This window comes from Sturnira hondurensis, unplaced genomic scaffold (genome assembly GCF_014824575.4).
Source record: "Sturnira hondurensis isolate 20B ecotype Veracruz unplaced genomic scaffold, ASM1482457v3 Scaffold0006799, whole genome shotgun sequence".
Lineage (NCBI taxonomy): Eukaryota > Metazoa > Chordata > Mammalia > Chiroptera > Phyllostomidae > Sturnira > Sturnira hondurensis.
Genome location: NW_028079430.1, coordinates 360,484 through 380,126, shown reverse-complemented (window position 1 = coordinate 380,126; position 19,643 = coordinate 360,484). Strand labels below are relative to the sequence as shown.

General features: G+C 52.5%; 1 protein-coding gene and 1 long non-coding RNA gene across 4 annotated transcripts in view; one reads left to right on the top strand and one right to left on the bottom strand.

Annotated features, from left to right (window-relative positions):
* Positions 1-19,643, top strand: part of ELAPOR1 (endosome-lysosome associated apoptosis and autophagy regulator 1) — a 50,514-nt gene that overhangs the window by 19,834 nt on the left and 11,037 nt on the right. For all 3 annotated transcript variants that reach the window (XM_037050416.1, XM_037050418.1, XM_037050417.1), the window contains exons 2-11: positions 1,237-1,357; positions 2,446-2,638; positions 6,873-7,020; positions 7,462-7,542; positions 8,162-8,267; positions 8,400-8,549; positions 13,953-14,041; positions 16,585-16,762; positions 17,460-17,588; positions 17,990-18,080. In XM_037050416.1, coding sequence (XP_036906311.1) covers positions 1,237-1,357; positions 2,446-2,638; positions 6,873-7,020; positions 7,462-7,542; positions 8,162-8,267; positions 8,400-8,549; positions 13,953-14,041; positions 16,585-16,762; positions 17,460-17,588; positions 17,990-18,080 — 1,286 coding nt within the window. The remainder of the gene's footprint in view (positions 1-1,236; positions 1,358-2,445; positions 2,639-6,872; positions 7,021-7,461; positions 7,543-8,161; positions 8,268-8,399; positions 8,550-13,952; positions 14,042-16,584; positions 16,763-17,459; positions 17,589-17,989; positions 18,081-19,643) is intronic.
* Positions 2,416-18,780, bottom strand: LOC118990050 (uncharacterized). The gene is made up of 3 exons (XR_005067156.1): positions 18,206-18,780; positions 7,613-7,617; positions 2,416-2,428 (listed from the first exon to the last, which is right to left on the bottom strand). It is a non-coding gene; the product is annotated as an uncharacterized LOC118990050 (long non-coding RNA).

Genomic DNA, 19,643 nt, shown 5'->3' with positions numbered 1-19,643 from the left:
CTAAAATGAGAGGTGGAGAAACATGTTTATGATATTCCCACAAATCCGAGATGCCATTGCTTCGAAGGCACAGCAGGTTCAAGGCACCACAAAGGATGAGGAGGCTCTATCTGTTAAAATACGACACAATGCTTCCTCGCTGTGTCGGGGATAAGCCAAACACCTTGATTTCCCAGGCGTTAAAATGGGAAAGAAACGGGCATCTCAGAACAGATGAAATGCAGCATGTTCCCCAATTCCAAAGGTAAAGCTTCCTCCTTCCGGTTCTGATGCACCCTGACGTTAACGGTCTCATTTGTAGGCTCAGCTCCTTGCATTCATACATGTTGTGCGACAATGCTTTGATAAGGGTTGAACGGGGACATTAAATCCATTTTTCTTATGGACGTAATGATTCAAAGTAGTTCTGCCCTCGACTATCGTTTTAGTGCCGACTGTAAAAATGCACCAGAGCCAAAGTCAAATGAATTATGTGTTCTATTGTTTCTTACAAGATTTAAAAGGATAAGTGTGTAGGGGTAGTTGGCGTACCCATTCTGTTTTCTTTCTGCCAAGTAGTACTTTCTATTGTTTTTGTTGTTCTATTTACTGGCTGATCCTTCGCTGTTTTGTTGCTGTTACTTAGCTTATTCGTATCGGACGCAAAGCAACTGAACCGTGAGCTTCTCATTGCACAGAGAAGTCCGGCATGAGGGACCCACACGATATGAGCACCTGCGTAGGCTAAATATGACGTTTTCTTAAACTGGGAGGTGGAATACATAGTCTTTCTGGGCAGAAGGGAGCATGAGGAACACGGGGAAAAAGAAACAGCTTCTGTGACAATCCTTTGGAAATTCTTCACAGACCAGTCCTTGCTCATAGAGTCAGCAGTTTGGGATAAGAAAAGCTCCACCTGTTACTAGCCTCTTCTTTAGTTACCTTCTCACAGTCCTCTGGTATATCAGGGTATTACTTATTCACAATAGCAAAGAGAGCTGTTCCAAAAAAAAAGTAGAAGAAGAAAGAAAAAAGAAAGAGAAGAAACGAAAGGGAAGGTATTTCTAATGGCTGGGTGCAGGGGAATGATCCAAATAATAAAGGCTCCCATGATGCCTTGCTCCACACTGGGCCCCAGGGCCCATTACTGCGTCCATGGGGATCAGTAGCCATGGCACCAGGCAGGAAGTGGGTGAGATGCTGTTACTGCCTGGTCACCGCTAATGTGCCTTGTGCTGACTGTTCTCTCCCCTGCAGTCTGAGTACCACTACGAGTACACCGCGTGTGACAGCACGGGTTCCAGGTGGAGGGTCGCCGTGCCGCACACCCCAGGCCTGTGCACCAGCCTCCCTGACCCCGTCAAGGGCACCGAGTGCTGTAAGCAGCCATCCCGCTCCAGGACCACCCTGTCCCTCAGCTTCGGCCTCTGCCCCAAGCCCCTGCCATTCCAGCTAGGCCCTTCCTAACTTAAGGAATCAGACCTCTCCCCCCATGTGAGTTCCCACCCCCAACCCTTTAGAGATGTGGTGCAGAAATGTTATTTCACAGATGCAAACAGGGATCTGAATTTTCTTGTTCTCTTTTACATTTAAGTCCCATTAGGGCATAGTGTATGAGTGACTCCAGCTGGGTGCCCCTCAGATACTTTCTGCAGTGTGCGTATATTTTCATTTTCGCCTGTGCAGCTCTCCAGTCTACCCTCACGGGCCACAATCGGTCATTAGGAAAAATTGCGCTTTGCTTTCATTCTTGAAAAGGGAGCCAGAGGAGATGAATCTCTGCAGAGACAGACCATCCAAATGCGCTGGGCATCACTTCGGGGCACAGGAACCTTCCCGACTGTGAAGGCAATGACTTGCCTGCAGCTCCCACCCCCACCTCTGTGAGTCCGGAGTCAGGACTCCTCTGCGCTTGGCAGCTCATCCCCCACACTGTTCTTTTTGGACATGCAAAGGGGGCAACAGTAAAAATCAGGGACGACAGACAAGGAACACTTGAAGATTTGGAGAGAAGACCGAGGGCACTGAAATTCTTAACTAAGCTGAGCCTAGTGCCCGGGTCAGTAAGTGGGCTAACTTTTTAAAGTAATAGCTTCATTGTGATATAATCTACATGTCATAAAATTTACCCTCGTAAGGTGTAAAATTCACTAGTTTTTGGAATATTCACAGAGTCACATAACCATCACCACCCCAAGAGGCAACATCAAGTCTGTCAGCCATCAATCTCTCCCATGTCCCCTCCCCCAAGTCCCTGGCCCTTCCAAACTTCTGTCTCTGTGGACTTCCCTGTTGGGACAGTACATTAATGGAACTGGACAAGATGTGCATGGCCCTAAATCTTAGTGGGCTGACCACCTAGATCTCCAGCCTCTGTCCTCCCTTCAGGGTGCCCACCACCTGCCCACTTCTCCTGGGGCAGCAGCAGGCTCACCAGCCCACCCCTGTCCTTGCCCTGTGTTCCAGCCTTCTCCTGCAAAGCCGGGGAGTTTCTGGACATGAAGGACCAGTCATGTAAGCCCTGTGCGGAGGGCCGCTACTCCCTGGGCACGGGCATCCGGTTCGACGAGTGGGATGAGCTGCCCCACGGCTTCACCAGCCTCTCGGCCAACATGGAGATTGATGATGGCACCACTGCATCCACTGAGAACTGCACTTCGTGAGTCACCCCTGTCCCTGTCCTCTCCTACCCGCTGCGCTCCCTCCTCCTGTGCTGGGGGAGGGGCGGCAGGGAGCACTCCCCTCCTGCTCTGCAGGCTGGTCAGGGAGGGCGGAAAGAGGGAGCCAAGCTGCCAGGGCGAGGGCTGGAGCAGGTCGCCACAGCACCTGCTGTGTTGGATGGGACGTCCATCCACCTCAGCCCATTCACTGATCTAAGCTTCCTGGGATGCTTCCTGTCACAGGCATTTGTGACAGGCAAAAAAACATGGGTAAATAGTCCTGACCAGTGTGGCTTAGTGGGTTGGACATCGTTCCACAAAGCAAAAGGTCATTGGTTCAATTCCTAGTCAGGGCACATGCCTGGGCTGCAGGTTCGGTCCCGGTCGGGGCATGTACAAGAGGCAACTGATCGGTGTTTCTCTCTCACATTGATGTTCTCTCCCTTTCTTTCTCTTTTCCTTCCCTCCCTCTAAAAATAAATAAATTAAATTTTAAAATCCCTGGGAAATAGAGAGAGGTAGATAAGATGGCCAAAGGCCAAATGACCCAGTCTATTTAAAACAAAGTCCAGTTAGAGTTCCATCACGGGATTCTGGACCAGCAAACATCCTCACCTGGACTGCAGCAGATATAAAGCACCAGGCATCTTCCTGGCTTTGGTGCTGCCTTCTACCACTGGCTCGCCTAACCTGAGTTCATAGGTTTGGGGCGGGGAGGAGAAGCAGGACCAGAGCTTCAGTCAGTGGTGGTTGACATCTTTCATATCCTTTGAGACCACGGTGCCCGGACAGTTTTCCAGCTCAGAAGGAGATCTTTCCAATAATTGAGAAGCTCAGCCCAGGGGCCTCGGAGAGCTGGTGAACTCTCCTTGTCAAAGTCTCTGGATACATCGCTCCAGGGGTAGGAGTTAAGTGATGGGCCTCCCGTTGTTCAGCACTATTCTGGATGCTTTGCCTATATTATTTTCTATTACCTTCATGAGAGAGGACCCTGTGAGGAAGGTGTGACTGTTCCCATTACACAGAGCAGGGAATGGAGGCTCAGCCAGTGAGGTTAAGGGACTCGTTCTTTGTTACCCAGCCTGCAACTTGTGAGACTGCAATTCGCACCCGGTCCCAAACTTTCTACTGCCCCAAGCTACCACCTTCAAATAATTCAGTGAGTGCAAGGCAATGCTGGCCCCAGGGGAGAAGAGTGAGGGGGGGATGCATAGATGTCAAAAACAATCCAACACGGCTCTTTGTTAAATACTGACAAAGAATATGGGAGAAGGTACATACATTATGCCGAGGCAATGGAAAGGACAGGAATTAATCATTGTATTACACTTGGATTTCTCACACTGGGAGCAGTGTCTCCCATTCTATACTTTAATCTCCTAGAAATACCATTGTCAGAGCCAGGCAACAGGCATTTCATAGTCTGAGTTCATTGTTATGTTAGAATTCAAATTATGTGTCAAAATCATTAGCATGACGACACCGGCATCAGAGATGAAGCTAGAGAGGATTACCGCTGGAAGGAGAGGGGATGTGCGGGTTAAGACAGCCACCCCCACCTGGGTCCCAAGAGAGGATGTGATTGACCCGACCGAAGGGCAGGCCTAGCTCACTCGTCAGTTCCCACTCAAGCGAAGAAAGGGTCTCTCTCTGGGGACCACACTAGAAGTCTGAAATCTCAGCAATGCGGGATGTGGGCTGGTTAATAAAATAACTCGTGCTTCCACGGCACAGATCCAGCGGGGCCCAGGTCTCCAAGCATCCACGATGTCCCTAGGAGTGGGGAAGGATGTTTCTTCCCTGTAGAAATGGGGGGGAGGCAGCCCTCCAGAGAGATTTTGTGACTCCCTCACCAGCCCACAGAAAGGCAGTAACTCAGCACTGAGATACCAAGTGTCTGGCACGTAGTGAATCCGTGTCCACTGCCTCCAACCTCACCCCAGCCAGCGTCACCTCCTGCCTGCTCTGCCTCTAACGCCTCCCAGCCAGTCCTCCTTCCACACGCAGCCTCCGCCCAGCCACTGTCCATTCAGCAGCCAGACTGGTCTTTTTAATTTTTTTACAATTTTATTTATTTGTAGAGACAAGGGAAGGAAGGGTGAAAGAGATGGAGAGAAACATCAAATGTGAGAAAGAAACATAAATGGGTTACCTCTCATATGGACCTCAGCTGGGGACAAAACCGGCAACCCAGCCCTGTGCCCTGACTGGGAATTGAACTGGCGACCTTTTGCTTTGCGGGATGACACCCAACGAACTGAGCCACACTGGCCAGCGCCAGGCTGATCTTCTCAAAACACAAATCCAATCACAGTACTTTCCTGCTGAAAATTCTGGATTCTGTGGGTTCCTATTGCTCTTTGAATAAAACCCAGCGCCTTGCCACGCCTGCAGGCCCCATCTAGCCTCTGTCCATTTCTCCAGCCTCTCTCAATACCCCGCCTCTCGTTTGCTAGGCTCCGGCCATGCCGCCGCCATGCTCCGTCCCTCCTCAGGGCCTTCGAACACTGTCCCCCACTCTTCTCCCTCAGGCCTCTGCCCACACGTCCCTTCCTCAAAGAAGCCAGCCCTGACCCCACTGACTCCTATTACACCCTTGCATCATCTCGTGTTTCTCCCTATGGCACTTAGCACAGTTACTACTAGGTGATTAACTGAGTGATTAGTTAAGTTTCGGTCTCCTCCACTATAAATAGAATGCAAGCTCCAAGAAGGAGGGGGCCAGGTCTGTCTTGGTTTTTTGCTGTATGTCCAGCACTTAACATCTGGCACAAAGGCGACAAGAAATAAATAACTGGGGACAAAACAGGCCAATCCAACGCGTTTCCATGGAAGGATCCTGCGCTTTCAGGGGCTCCCCCTTGGTCCCTGGAGGAATGTTCCAAGACCAAGGGGCTGGAAACTGTCCTTAGACCCAAGACTGGGACAGGCAAGAGGGAACAGGAGTGAAGGAGGAGCAACGGAGAAGGGCTGTCGCGTGTCAGCGGAGAGGGAAAGACAGAAGCCCGAGGAGTGGGAGGGTGAAACAAGACTGAGAGAAAGAGACACGTCCACGTTAGAAAGGGCTCCAAACATTGGAAGCCTCCTAAGTTTTCCTCTGCGGTTTCTTCTTCCTAACTTGGACTTCTGAAACAGTGCTGCACAGGGAGAGCCAGGCCGGGTGTCTGGGTGGCCGCCATGTGAGAATCCCTCTTACAAAACCTGCCTCTTCCCCCAGGGCCATGGCAAAACAAAGCAGGTCTGGGCAGGTCACAGCTAACTGGCCGAGAGCCAGTTTCCCAAGCACTTCCGTGCCTCGGTTTCCTCCTCTTAAAAAATCGAGTTCCTCTCTGAGGCCGTGGTAAGGACGAAATGAGATGGCACGTGGGAAGCATTTGGAGCCACGCCCGGATCTAGAAGTCAATGGCGCTGCCTTGTTCCGGTTCAGTGTGACATGATCCTCACCAGGGACAGCTCGGACAAACACCAGAATGGTGGTGCACTTTGCAAATGTAACCCACTTGTGACATCCTTTTAATTATTCATCCACCCTCGGGAGTTATTTATAGCTGATGCCGCAGAGCGTGTCTGCACTGAGCGTGGTCTCTGTTAATGGAAGGAGTGAGCATCATTAAGTTGGCTGGTGTGTCTCAGGGGGGCTCAGCGCAGGAGTTCTGGCTGTGCTGCCACTCAAGAATGGCATTAACCATCGAAGACCGGACGTGCCACGTTATTCTGACAGGCAAAGGGCAAACCAGCGGACTAGGCTGAGGTCCCCTTAATGGGGCATTATTAATAATTGGAGACCCGGGCTGGTTTCAAAGTAGATAGTGACTCAGTAGGGGCGTAAACGTGGGGGCACTTCTTGTTGGTTCCTTGGTCAGGAGGTCATGCTTTTTTTTTTTTTTTAAGATTTAATTTATTTAGTGTTGGACAGAGGGGATGGGAAGGAGGAAGAGAAGGAGTGATACATCAGTGTGTGCTTGCCTCTCACATGCCCCGCACTGGGGACCTGGTCCACAACCCAGGCATGTGCCCTGACTGGGGATCGAACTGGCGACCCTCTGATTCCCAGGCCAGCACTCACTGAGGCACACTAGCCAGGGCTGGAGGTCATTCTTTATTGAGCATTTCCAGGTCTAAGCTTCTGCTTGTGAATCACAAGTCCAGGATTCCCCCAGAGACCTAGAAGGTCACACAGAGCCTGATGGGCTGTGCTCCTGATGGTGAACTGGGCCCCCCTCCAACCCACAGGTCCAAGTGGGTCCCCCTGGGCGACTACATCGCCTCCAACACGGACGAGTGCACGGCCACACTGATGTACGCCGTCAACCTGAAGCAGTCGGGCACCGTCAGCTTCGAGTACTACTACCCCGACTCCAGCATCATCTTTGAGTTTTTTGTAAGCCCCTGGCCAAGGCGGGGGCGGGGGGGTGGGGAGACTCTCCGTGGCTCAGACTTTTGAAGGAATCACCAGTGCAGTCCTGCTCGGGAAATTTCCACAGTTGTTTTGTCTCTGGGGAGAACTGTGGGCAAAATGAGCTGAGGCTTCAAGAATCAAGGGACTCCAAGGGGGAAGAGTAGAGTGCGGGAGGTCCTTGGATTTTCCCTGCTCTGACGTGACACGCATGTGACGGCTCCTCTGAGTTATAGGCTGTTTCTCTCTGTGTGTGACAAGCTCCTGCCCTCCTTCAAGGCTCCTGTGCTCTGAGCTCTGGTTCCTAGAGGGATGGGCAGCTCTTCTCCCACAAGAAGGGGCCTCTGGAAGGCTGCTGCAGCGTGGGGGGAGGAACCCATTTCCTTAGAAGGCTGAGACTCTGATCCCAGACTCCTGCTGCCTCAGGTCCAGAACGACCAGTGCCAGCCCAGTGTGGACGACTCCAGGTGGATGAGAACCACGGAGAAAGGCTGGGAATTCCACAGTGTGAGTACCACACCGGCCTTCCTGCGCCTTTGCCTGGAGATGCCAGCCTTTCCTAGAAACCCTAGGAAACCCTTCCTAGAGAAGGGGCCACGGGCCCTTCCTCCAGGGAGGGCTTCCTCCCAGTCTGGCTTCCACCCCTCTCCCTGAAGGACAGGGGGCTGACATGGTGAGGAAAGTGTTAGTTTCTCTCCTCTTGAGCTGACGGAATATGGACGTGGGCTGACGTGTTGTTCCAATGGCTTGATCCCAAGGGTCGGCAGCTTTCCGGCTTTAAGGACCCGGTCTTCTGGGGGTGGAGGAGGCATGGATGAATAGAACCAGAGAAGAGTGAGGGAATCCCAGCCACCCTATGGTCAGTCCCTCCACGTCCCTCCATCAGTCTCGCCATGGAGATGCTCACGGTGTCTGTGACTGAGGGAGAGGCAGGGAAGGGTGGGAGGGGATTGCAGAGGAGGCTTAGAAGGACAGAGGGGCTAAGCCAAGATGGGAGGAAGGGCAAAGCTGAGGGAGTGAGGCCATGCAGACCGAAGGGGCAGAGGTCCCAACGAGAGGCTAATCCAGGCCTTTAGGAGTGTGTGTCTCTGAGGCTGAGCTAACGCCCCCTGTCCGTGGTTTCTAGGTAGAGCTTAATCGAGGCAATAATGTCCTCTATTGGAGAACCACAGCCTTCTCAGTGTGGTCCAAAGTTTCCAAGCCTGTGTTGGTGAGAAACATCGCCATAACAGGTATGGAGAGTGGGACCGGGGTCTGTTGCTGAATTTCTGGCCTGTGACTGTTCAGGGGGAGGAGGGGGGTCAGTTCCCAGGGGCCTCAGTCTCTAGGCTCAACTTCTGCTTTCCTATGTTCTTCCTTCCCAGGGGTGGCCTACACTTCCGAATGCTTCCCCTGCAAACCCGGCACGTACGCAGACAAGCAGGGCTCCTCTTCCTGCAAAGTTTGTCCAGAAAACTCTTATTCAAACAAGGGAGAGACTTCTTGTCACCAGTGTGACCCTGACAAATACTCAGGTGATGTTTCTGAGGGCAGGAAGGGTTTGGTGGGGGACACCAACAGGGAGAAACAGGAAGTAGAGCCATGCTCTGGTCAAGCTCTGGATTGATCATTCTTTTTTCTTTTTTTTAAATCCTCACCAGAGGACATACTCACTGACCTTAGAGAGAGGGGAAGGTAGAGAGAAGTAGAGAAGTAGAGAAGCATCATGTGAGAGAGAAACATCGAGGGTTGCCCCTCGCACGCACCCTGACCTGGGACAGAACTCGCAACCTAGGCATGTGCCCCGACCAGGACTGACCAGGAATTGAATCGATGACCTTTTGGTTTATGGGATGATGCTCCACCCAACTGAGCCACACCAGCTGGGGCCAGACTGATATTCTTAAGCTCTTGCTTTCGGGGTCCTGAGAGAGCCTTGCCAATCCACATTCCACCAGTCACTCTGGAAGTAAAAATGAAGTCATTTGAGAGGCACTTATTGAGCCTCCACTATTTGCCAGGTGCTATTCTAGGTGCTTACAGGTGAATACATCAGTGAACGAAATAGACAAAGCGCCCTGTCTTCATGGAATTTACAGTCTGGAGGGGGTAAGACAGACAACAAAAAAAATAACTGACCATAAATAATAAATATATAAAAATGGATATCAGGTGTTAGACTGTAAAAAGTACATGGCCAAAAGGGAAAGCAACTTGGGGTTAGAGGACTTCAGAGAGCCAGGAAAAGGGGTCGCCATCTTTTTATTCTTTAAGCAATAAAATGTTTCAAGTGAAACCTCACCCCTTTATGGGATTATAAGAGATACAGTGGAGAAAGGGCGTACGCACTATCAAAGGTGATTTGGAAGGGCTGTGAGGCTGTCCTAATGCACAAGACGCTTTGGGAACAAGGGCCAAAGACAGTGATTACAGCTGTCCATCAACCTGAGCATCCACTGGCTTTAAGGCGGGACTTCGTAGGAAGTCCAGGGTTCCTTGGAACACGGTTTGAAAACCACTGTTCTAAGGGAAGCGGCCTATTTCTACAGCCTCCAGAGAGGTTCCCAAAGCTTCCCAGCTCAAGAAACAGGCCTTGGTCATTGGAGGGGGTTTCGGGGGCAGCAGGGCTCTGGCACTGGATGGGCAGAGCTCCCAGACGGCCCTGGGCTCAAGCGGTCCAGTGGCTGGTGATGGGGCCAGTGTCCAGGACAGGCTGTGAAAAAACTCTGGGGTTGGGAGGAGTCCCTTCTCTCCCCCTGCAAACTCTCACAGGCATTTCATTTCTTCTCTCCTGCACAGACCCATACACAGACCCAGCTCTAGGCCCTCTTAACACAGGTGCACAGCATGTGTTTGCTCAGCCAAGACGCTCCACTGACCTTTGAACAGCTCGTTTTCACACAATTCCCAAAATCAAAATCCTGTTTATCTATACAGATTTTGCCAAAGGAGTGTAGATTTCAGCAAGAACAGGGATGTTTAGCTCTTGGGGGAAGTCTTTATGTGTAAGTCTAAATTCCTGTTCGTCTACTTCAATCTCTTATTCCTCTTCCCTGCTCCGTCAATGGCAGCCTTTGTTAGTCTAAGTCTCTGGCTCCCTCTCCCAGCCCAGCTGTTGCACAAGGCTTCGAATGGCAAGCCGGTTCTGTGTTTTGATGGACGCTATGTAAACTGGTTTTCATCCAGAGAGCTGTTACGAAAGTGTTAGGCTGGGGGTCTGAATTCTTGGAGTTTGTTCTCCTTCTGCTGCCGACTTCCCAGTCCATCCCTTTGGCTGGGGAGTGAGGAAGAACGTGGTAAGCTTGTTGACCACCTCACCAGCGAGGGGTACAAAGAGAGTCACATTTCTCTGCGACTTGACTCATCCAGAATGCAGCATCAGTGGGAGGCTGGGAAAATGCAGAGAGGGTCTGGTGAAAGCTTACGGTAGAATGTGCACAAAGAAAGTGACAGGAGACCCTGTGACCATTTAGTCACCCACTTAGAACTAAGTCCTGGGTGCAAGCTGGGTGCCAAGGCTTGAGCTTGGTGCAAAGGTTAGAGCTGGTACCTGCCTTCCAGCTCAGCTGAAAAGAAGAAACGTGGTCATAGGAACATCTAAGTGTAGTAACGTCACAGTGTAGGAGGTGCTGGGGTAGGAGTGCTGAGTGTGGGGTGCAGTGGGGGCAGAGAAGGAAAGTGGTCATTGCACTGGGGAAGGACGAAAGGCTTCCCTGGCTGTGGTCCTGAGAGATGATCTGGGTCCTGAACTCAGAGGGCAGGATGTGCTGGAAGAAGTGTGAGCCGAAGCCAAAAGGCTCAGGGAACTCTGGGTAACTAGCGTGGCTGCGGCTCACTGGGAGAGAGGGCACATCCAGGGCTGAGAGGTGGGCAGGGAACAGATTACGGTTCAGTCCTCTGTGCTGCTGCTCAAAAATTGAGATTTCATACCTTCAGCAGTGGGTGGGAGCCATTAAGGATTTTAAAAAATTTTTACTTATTAATTTTTAGAGAGAGGGGAAGGGAAGGAGAAAGAGTGGGAGAGAAACATCAATGTGTGGTTGCCTCTCATGTGTCTCCTACTGGGAACCTGGCCTGCAACCCAGGAAACTGCCCTTACTGGGAATCAAACCAGCGACCCTTTGCTTCACAGGCCCACGCTCAATCCACTGAGCTACACCAGCCAGGGCTGCCATTAAGGAATTTTAAGCTGGGGAGTGACATGACCTGGCTTGTGCTTTGGAAAGACCACTCTGACTGCCGTTTGGAGAATGGATGAGGGACAGACCGGCTGGCTGGAGGCAGAGGTCCCGGCTGGGAGATTTTGCAACAAGCACCGGTGCTGGTGCCCAGGACCTAGGCTAAAAGCAGAGCCACTGGGCATGGGGATGTTAAGGACAAAGGCTTGACTGAAAGCATCTTCTCATTGATAGCGAAAATTTTATTATTAGGATTAACTCCTTTGTGTTACATTTAATGTCAGGGATCCATTTCCTAAGAGAGCAGCATGGGACTTAAGAGTGTGGACCCCAGAACTGCATTACTACGGTTCGAGTCCCTGCTCCATCATGTGCTAGCTGTGCCACCTTGGGCAACTTTTTTGTCTGGGCCTCAGTTTAATCATCTATGAAATGGGCTGACAATAATCATCGCTACCTCACAGTGTTATTGTGTGGATCAAATAATACAGATAAAAGACTTAGAACAGTGCCCAGCATTTACTAATTCATTTACATGAAGACCTGTCCCAGCAGTCCCCTGCCAATACAAAAACACTGTTGGCATAGATAATAAAAACATGTCACTTGTATAGTGCTTTACAGTCCACACAGTATTACCGCATTTACCACTCACAGCACAGTACAGGAGTGACTACTCCACTCACGAATGAGTAAAGAGCAGCTCAGAGAGGTTCAGGACTCTGCCCAGTCTGGGCTGGAGTCTGAGCTGGGCCGTGTGTGCATCAGGCGCTCACATCCTCAAGGTAAATGTTTTCTTTTGGTAAAATGGATCAGAATGAGAACGCTGTACTCCTGAAGGCGAGGGGCAGACACCACAAGGAGGAGGAAGGCGCAGAAAGAGTCCCCAAGATTAATTTAAATTCTCAGAGTTTTGGCCAAGGCCAGTGCTACAGGAATCACTTTTCATTTTCTCGAACATCTAGCCCAAGCTTTTAAACTTGACTAGCACCTGACTTAAACACCGTGAGGAAACCCGAGCCGGACCGGTGAGGTCTGCCTCGGCGTTTGGGTTAATCATTTATTAACACCACCAAGGCAGCTGCCACTGTGTAAACAGCTGGACCATTTCCGCTAAAACCTGGAGCTAGCATGTCGGCTTGAGCAAATATTTGACCAGCAGAGAAAGGCCCCTGACTGGAAGGCATTTTCTAACAGGCAACTTGCAATTTGCTAGACCTGATATGCAAGGTCCTGGAAGCTGGTGTGTTTTCACCATCTCCCCCCAAGTTTCTCCTGACCAAGTCCATCAAAGGCGGGAGTCCCTGATTTCTCTTCCTGGGTTAGGCCTTCTGCTGTTGACCAAGTCAATGAGCTGAGGAGACCCCAGCTGTTTCTCAGCCAGCAGTTCCCTCTTGCCCAAGCTAATGAGACAGGGACAGAAGAGGCGTGGGGATGCGTGGCTGTGGGAATCCCCCTGTGCGGGCCAACACGGCGGTAACTGGGAAATGTTCTCATCTGGGAACCCATTTGGTGCCTTGGGAAGAAGAAGAGGTCAGTTGAGAAATAAGCCCTTAACTGGACGGGAGAGAAAGAGACTTTCAATCCTTACTAAAAATCCCATGACAATTACCAAATAAAAGTAAACCCCACAAACCCAGGCAAGTAAGAGTGACCAGCATTTGGGGAGTTCCTACTTCCAACGTTCAGGGTGCACTGGCTCCACCCAAGGAGATATTGTTAGTCCTGCTCTCCATCCGAGAGTGCTCTGGCCCAGAGAGGTCAAGCAACTTGCCTAAAGTGGCACAGCTACTAAATGATTAAGTGGGATCCAGACCCAGGTCTGACTTAACCCCTCCTTCCACCCCGCCATATCCTCGTCAGGCAACAGAGTGAGGCTCCTGTCATCCAACGCTGACCTGCAGGTGACACTGCAGTCACGTTGGAGTAGTGGTGACGGCAGCAATACTAACTAGTATTGTACCAGCGTTCTCTAAAGCAGGGATTTTTACTCTGGGGACAGGAAATTTCTTGGAAATTTAATGCATGAGTTATACATATTTTTCTGGATAGAGAAAACAGGTCTTTTTCCCCCCAAATTCTCAAAGGGGTGCATAATTTTTAAAAAGTGAAATCCATTGCTTTAAAGAGGGATTCATGGAAATTATTCTTGCTCTCCAGGTGTTTATAGGAGCATAGGAGTGTTTATAGGAGCAGACATGAGGAGCATGCAGAGAGCAGAATAAATAAAACAGTTTTTCATCAGGTGCAGAGAAAGTGCTGGGATGCTTGGGGGGCGAGGGGAGCGGGAGGAAAATATTAAGAGGAAAGTCAGGGGAAAATTAGAATAGGAGCATGAAGACACTGCCCTGAGCTCTCCTGTTTCACTTCGATCCCTCAGGACTAGACGCCACACGCAGTCGAGATTCCGAGGTGCCTGGAACATGGCAGGTTTCAGGGAGCTTGGGCTGGTGGTGGTTAGTGTGGGATGCGACCTGCCCTTGAGGCTGGTCTCTGGCCAGTGCGCTTCTCCACAGTGCGGCCCAGTGGTTTCTCAGCAGCAGCAGGGAGGGGTGCACAGGACCAACGAGCCTGGTTCTAGGGACTGTAGATTGTGCCACCAAGGCCAAGGGAAGGGTCAGTGTGCAGGCTTTTCCGCTCTTGGCAACACCTGCGTGTGCCGTACGCCAGGTGCCTGGGGGTCCCCTGCGTCATGACCAAGTGGCCAGGAACTCTGCTTTCCTATGTAACTGAATGTTTGTCCTTGCCTTTGCGATTTAGAGAAAGGATCCTCTTCCTGCAAACGACGCCCGGCCTGCACAGACCAAGACTACTTCTACACGCACACAGCCTGCGACGCCAACGGAGAGGTGGGTGGCACAGCCTCGGCCCCTCGGCTCGCGCCCTGGGCTCTGCCACACTTGGAGTTTCAGTGGCCCCTGAATCTGGCACCAGAGAAAACTCCAGAGACCTACAGGGTGACTCGGGGGCCCGTGGGGGCAAAACCAGATGGCTTCACTCATTTTTAGGCTAGACACTGTTTTGCCTCATGTTCTGCCTCCCCGTTTCATAGGCTCTGTTTCAAAAAGCCGTTTCATCTTCTTTCGATTTCTTCCATTTGCTTAGTGCCCCCCCCACACACAACGGCCGCCCGCCCGTGCCCACCTGTCTCGTAACGGAACTCATCACACTTGCCCCTCCTCCTGGTTCACTCTCTGTCAGTTCCCTCTTCCCCCCAGGACCTGCGCCTCAGAAAGGCCTTCCTTTGTAGTCTGCGTGTTCGGAGGATGAACCGCTGTGCCAGGCACGGAGCTCCAGAGGGGAATCAGAAACTCTAAGGCAGGCCCCTGTCCTCGGGGATCGTGGAGGCAGGAGAGAGATGGGCCTGACCAAGGCAACAAGATGTGAGGGGTGCTAGGGACTCCGGCAGAGGAGTGACCAGGACAGCCCAGGCAGGGAAGGCCTCTCTGAGGGGGTCATTTGTTCGTTTCAACAGTCAGCCACTGTGCTAGGCACCAGGTACTCAGCAGGTATCCAAACCAAGGGAACGCCTGCTCTCAGGGAGCTTAATTCCCGTTGGGGAGCAAGTGCGGAGCACAACAGAGGGATGACAAAGGGGTGTGGGGTGCATCAGACGGCGGTAAGTGCTAGGGAGGATGAGTAACACAGGATCAGGAGAGAGAGAATGACAGGGGTGGAGAAGCTGTTTTAGAGAGGGCAGGGATGACCTCTCCAGGGAGGTGACACTGAGCAGGGACCCGGATGGGGTGAGGGGGCAGCCGTAGCTCTGTAGGCGGAGGGCACAGCCACGGTGAAGGAGGCAGGCTTGTGCTGTGAGTGCCAGGGCCAGCAGCCAGTGAGCAGGGACAGAGCCCCAGGGCCCCGAGGAAGGGTCTGTCTCGGGTCAGACGCTCTGATGAACTGTCTGCATCTCTGAAGCAGGGCTTCTCCAGAAGAGAGAATTAGGAGTCAGGAAATCTGCATTCAGCACCCAGCACAGACTTGGCTATTAGCATGCATCAGCGTTTGCTGGCTGGCTGGCTGGCTGAATTCTTCTGCTAACTGAGCACAGGATAAAGGCTAGTCCTCAACAGTGATTATTTTTCACCATCATCTCTCATGCCCCACCCCCACCCTCACGGTTGGAGCATCATCTCCTTCCCCAGCAGACAAGTGAGAAAGGCTATATAGCTTAGCAGCTGCATCTCACACTCAGGCCGGTCTTGTCTGGTGTTCCGTGTGACCTTGCAAAATGGTCATTTTCTTGGCCTCAGTTGACTCACTGACTACATGAGGACCGTCTTCGCCTCTCCAGGCACATCATGTGGCTGAAGGTGGATGTCTTTCCTCCCTTCTGCTCCCCTCCCTCCCCTCCCACTTGAGCCCAGGGCTCCTGGTCTGCAGTGAGCTGCTTCTCCTGCACACCGACCTGACGGGTGCTCCTCCTCCCCACCCCCACCCCACCCAGCGTTACAGAGCTGTGACTGCCATGTGACACTGTGTAAGTTTAAGGCAGCATGTTGATCTGATACACTGCGAAACGATGACCAGTGTGGTGTCGGCTAACACCTCCATCACATCACATAATCAGCCTTTCCTCTTTGCGGCGAGAACACTTAAGATCGACACTCTCGGCAACTCTCCACTATACAGACAGTGTTACAAACTGTTTGTAATCACCGTGCTGCACCTTATTATGTCCCTAGAACTGCATGGTCTTGTAACTGGAAGTGTGTGCCCTGTGACCAGCACGGCCCTTCCTACCCCGATGCCCCAGGACACGGTGCCCACACCCCACGAGGGTCATTATCACTGAGTATGAGACTGTTGCCCTTGCTCAATGGTGAGCTCCCAGAGGGCAAGAACTGTGCCTCTCCCTTTCATTCTCGGCCTCTCCCATTCCTGGCCACCAGGTCTGGCACAGAGATGTATTAGCGTTCTATAAATGTCCACTGAACTAATGAAAAAGCAAAGAAAACACCCAGAAGACAAACAAGGATACCTCAGCCACCCCCTCTTTCCCCAGGGCTTATGTAGGCCACCCCCACTCCATGCCTTTGGTGCTCCGGGGTTTTACCAGCCACCGTCTCTGTGGCCTTGGCAGTAATAAGATTCCGAGTGGGAATCAGAGCTTCCTCCAGAGACAATGGGTGCCCCACCCCCGTCACACGAGTCCTCATTAGGTATGTCCCTCTTCATCCAGCCGACATGCACTCAACACGAATGTACTGAGCACCACCACGTGCCAGAACTGGGCCAGGTGCTTGAGACACATCAGTGACTAAAACGAAGATTCCCACACTGGTGGCGCTTTCGCAATAGCCCAGAGTCTCCCCGCCCCCAAGGTAAACTTTCCTGAAGGTGTGCTAAGGTGCGCAGGGGCTGAGCCGCCGGTCTTGATTTGTTTCTGCAGACACAGCTCATGTACAAGTGGGCCCACCCGAAAATCTGCGGGGAGGACCTCGAGGGGGCGGTGACGCTGCCCGCCTCCGGCGTGAAGACCCGCTGCCCGCCATGCAACCCTGGCTTCTTCAAAACCAACCTCAGCGCCTGTGAGCCCTGCCCTTATGGGTCGTACTCCAACGGCTCCGGTAACCCCTTCACCGCCTGTGCCCTGCACCCCACCATCCCACATCACCCACAAGAGCGGGCTGCGTGGGCACGCAGGGTGGTCAGCTGCCCTCCCGAGGGAGGCAGTGGGGGCCGGGCGGCCCGAGGACTGAGTTGGGGAGAAGAGCAGTCGGGGCGGGCTGTGTCTGTGAGTCACCGTCACACGGGAGCACTGCCTGCTCTTCTCCTCACTCCGCCTGCGACGGGACTCGGGCCTGCGGGTGCCCTTCCTCACCCTGCATGGGGCAGGGATGCCAACCAGAAGGTCTGGGGAGCTGGGATGGACAGCTTGACCCACACGGGCCTATGGGCCGTGCTGCAGAGAGCAGTTAGGGGAAGTCTGTGTGCCTGTTCATATGAATGCATTTACCGCTCATAGGTGAGCAATAACTTGAACTATGTGGGTCAGGCTAGAAGATACGTTTAAGTTTCGAAAGAAAAACGTAGGCGGGCAAGGAGGAAAGCTGGAACACGGGAAGGAGGGGTCAGTGTTTGCAGGCCGAGTTTGTTCAATGCACTGCCAGGGTGTTTCTGGTTAACTGGATGGAACTGCACAGCGGTGCTCAGCACCACCTTGTCTGGCTGCCATGACTGTTGTCACTTACCTGGGTGACAGCAGCTCCAGTCAGGGGGGCCGCAACCTCCCTGCTGAAGGCCTGGATCTTGTGGTCCCCCCAGATTGTAGCCACTGCCCAGCTGGGACAGAGCCTGTCGTGGGATTCGAGTACAAATGGTGGAACACGCTGCCCACGAACATGGAAACGACCGTTCTCAGTGGGATCAACTTTGAGTACAAGGGCATGACGGGTAAGGCCCCCCCACCCCGACCACATGTCCCCCACTCCCCGCACACCCGGGGCAGCCCTCCCAGTGTTGCCGACCAGTGGTGTCTGGAGAAGAAGGGAGCTGAGCAGGCCACACATTCCCTGGAAAGTTCCACTCTACACGGGCAAATGTTCTGCCAAATCTCAGTGTCAGAGACAGAAACTGAGCTGGAAACAGCAAGCACATGTCCCAGAGGCCTTGCCCTGAGAGCTTCAGGGCCTGTGACCACAGTGGGGGTGGCGGTCGGTGCGACGGGGCCTGGGTGTGGCAGTGGCTCTGGGTGCCTCAGAAGACGTTGTTACCTCCCCAGAGTGTCACGTGGGTGCATGTTTGCCCCGGGCCTGGCACCCCTGGGGCGCTTACTCTGTGCTGTCCTTCCCCAGGCTGGGAGGTGGCCGGTGATCACATTTACACTGCCGTCGGGGCCTCAGACAACGACTTCATGATTCTGACTCTGGTTGTGCCGGGATTTAGGTGAGGAACACAAAGCCAGAGGAAAGCTGGCGCCACACACCCGGAACGTGGAGGGAGAGGGCTCTGGCCTGTGGTGGAGTGGGTTCGACAAGGGGGGCCTCAACCTGCCCGTGCTGCCTGCCCACCCCCTCCTGTCCCCTCTGGCTTCTTCCCTTAATTGGCCACTTGCTACTTAAACTTGCCCTGCTCACAGCACCAGATAAGATTTTTTTAAATTGTTGCTGAATAGGGTCAGAAGTGCCTGTGGACAGTTCATCTTTACTCGGGGCCAGAAGACCGAAAGGGGTTATTCTTACCGTCACATTTGTCCCCTTATTCCAAGAAGATCTAGCACAACAGCAGTGTGTTTGCCACTTAAAAAAATTCTGCAGATGGTGTGGGGCAGTGGAAGGAGCCCTGGCCTGGAAAACTAGGCACTTGAACTTCACCACCTACTGGCTTCGTGACCTTGGGAGGGTCCCCAGGCCCCTGTAGGCTTCAGGCACCTGATCTGTGAAGCGAGGGGGACCGGCCGACTGGGACTCTGGGCTAGCTCGGGTTGGGACGGCTCTCCCAGTCCATTCGTTAGCACAGCTGTGCAGACGGGAGCCCTGACCCGGAGGTCCTCAGAATTCAAGAAATGGCCAACGCCAGAAAAAAGCCGCAGACAGATTTCAAAAACCAAAGCGAACTCTTCTGCCCATGTGCACTTAAAACACGAAGGGGAACCGCTGCATGGGCAGCCCGATTGCGTTTGGCTTCTCCGTTCCCTCCTTCAGCTCCGTCCTTTCCGCCCTTGGGCCCGTGCTCAGGCCATGCTACTGGCTTGGAAGGTATTGATTGCCCTTCCCTTCATTTATGTCACTCAAGGCTGAAAGACATATACCGTGTTCCATACATAAGAACATTTTTTAGGCTTTTTGGGGGTAATGTTTCCAAAAGTACTCTCCAACTTGCAAATCTGATCACCATAGTAAAGGCTTCCATGCCTCACCCACTCACCGCCCCGCCCCTCCACCCTCCTCCACCCCCTTAGCTTTGTGCCTGGCTCTCTCTTCCCCAAAGGAAGGACCAGCCTGAAACCTTTGCTGAAGAGGCTACAAGTTGAAATATCTGCTCAGTCAACCCAGGCAAAGCTCCCCTGTCCCACAGAATGAACTGCTAAGGGGATACAGACAATTTACGACAGTGGTGCTTCTCAAACTTTAAGGTCCATCTGCATCACCCAGGGATTGTGTTAATGTGCAGATTCGGATTCAGGGGGCTTGGGGAGGGGCCTGAGGTTCTGAATGTCTAATAAGCTCTAGGTGATGGTGATGCTGCTGGTTTGGGGACCACACTCTGCTTGGGCGGCTATATTTTACACAGCACTTCCACATTTGTGGCCTTGGATCTCACCACAATGATGAGAAGTAAATAAGGAAGATATTATTACGTCCATCTCACGGATGAGAACACTACAGTCTGGCTATGTCATGGTCACACAGCTACAGTGGCAGAATTGGACCTCGTCCATGCTCTTTCCAACATGCTCAGAATGTTACCCTGTCCCCCAGTGGACTCTCTGCTGGCCTCTGGGCTCTT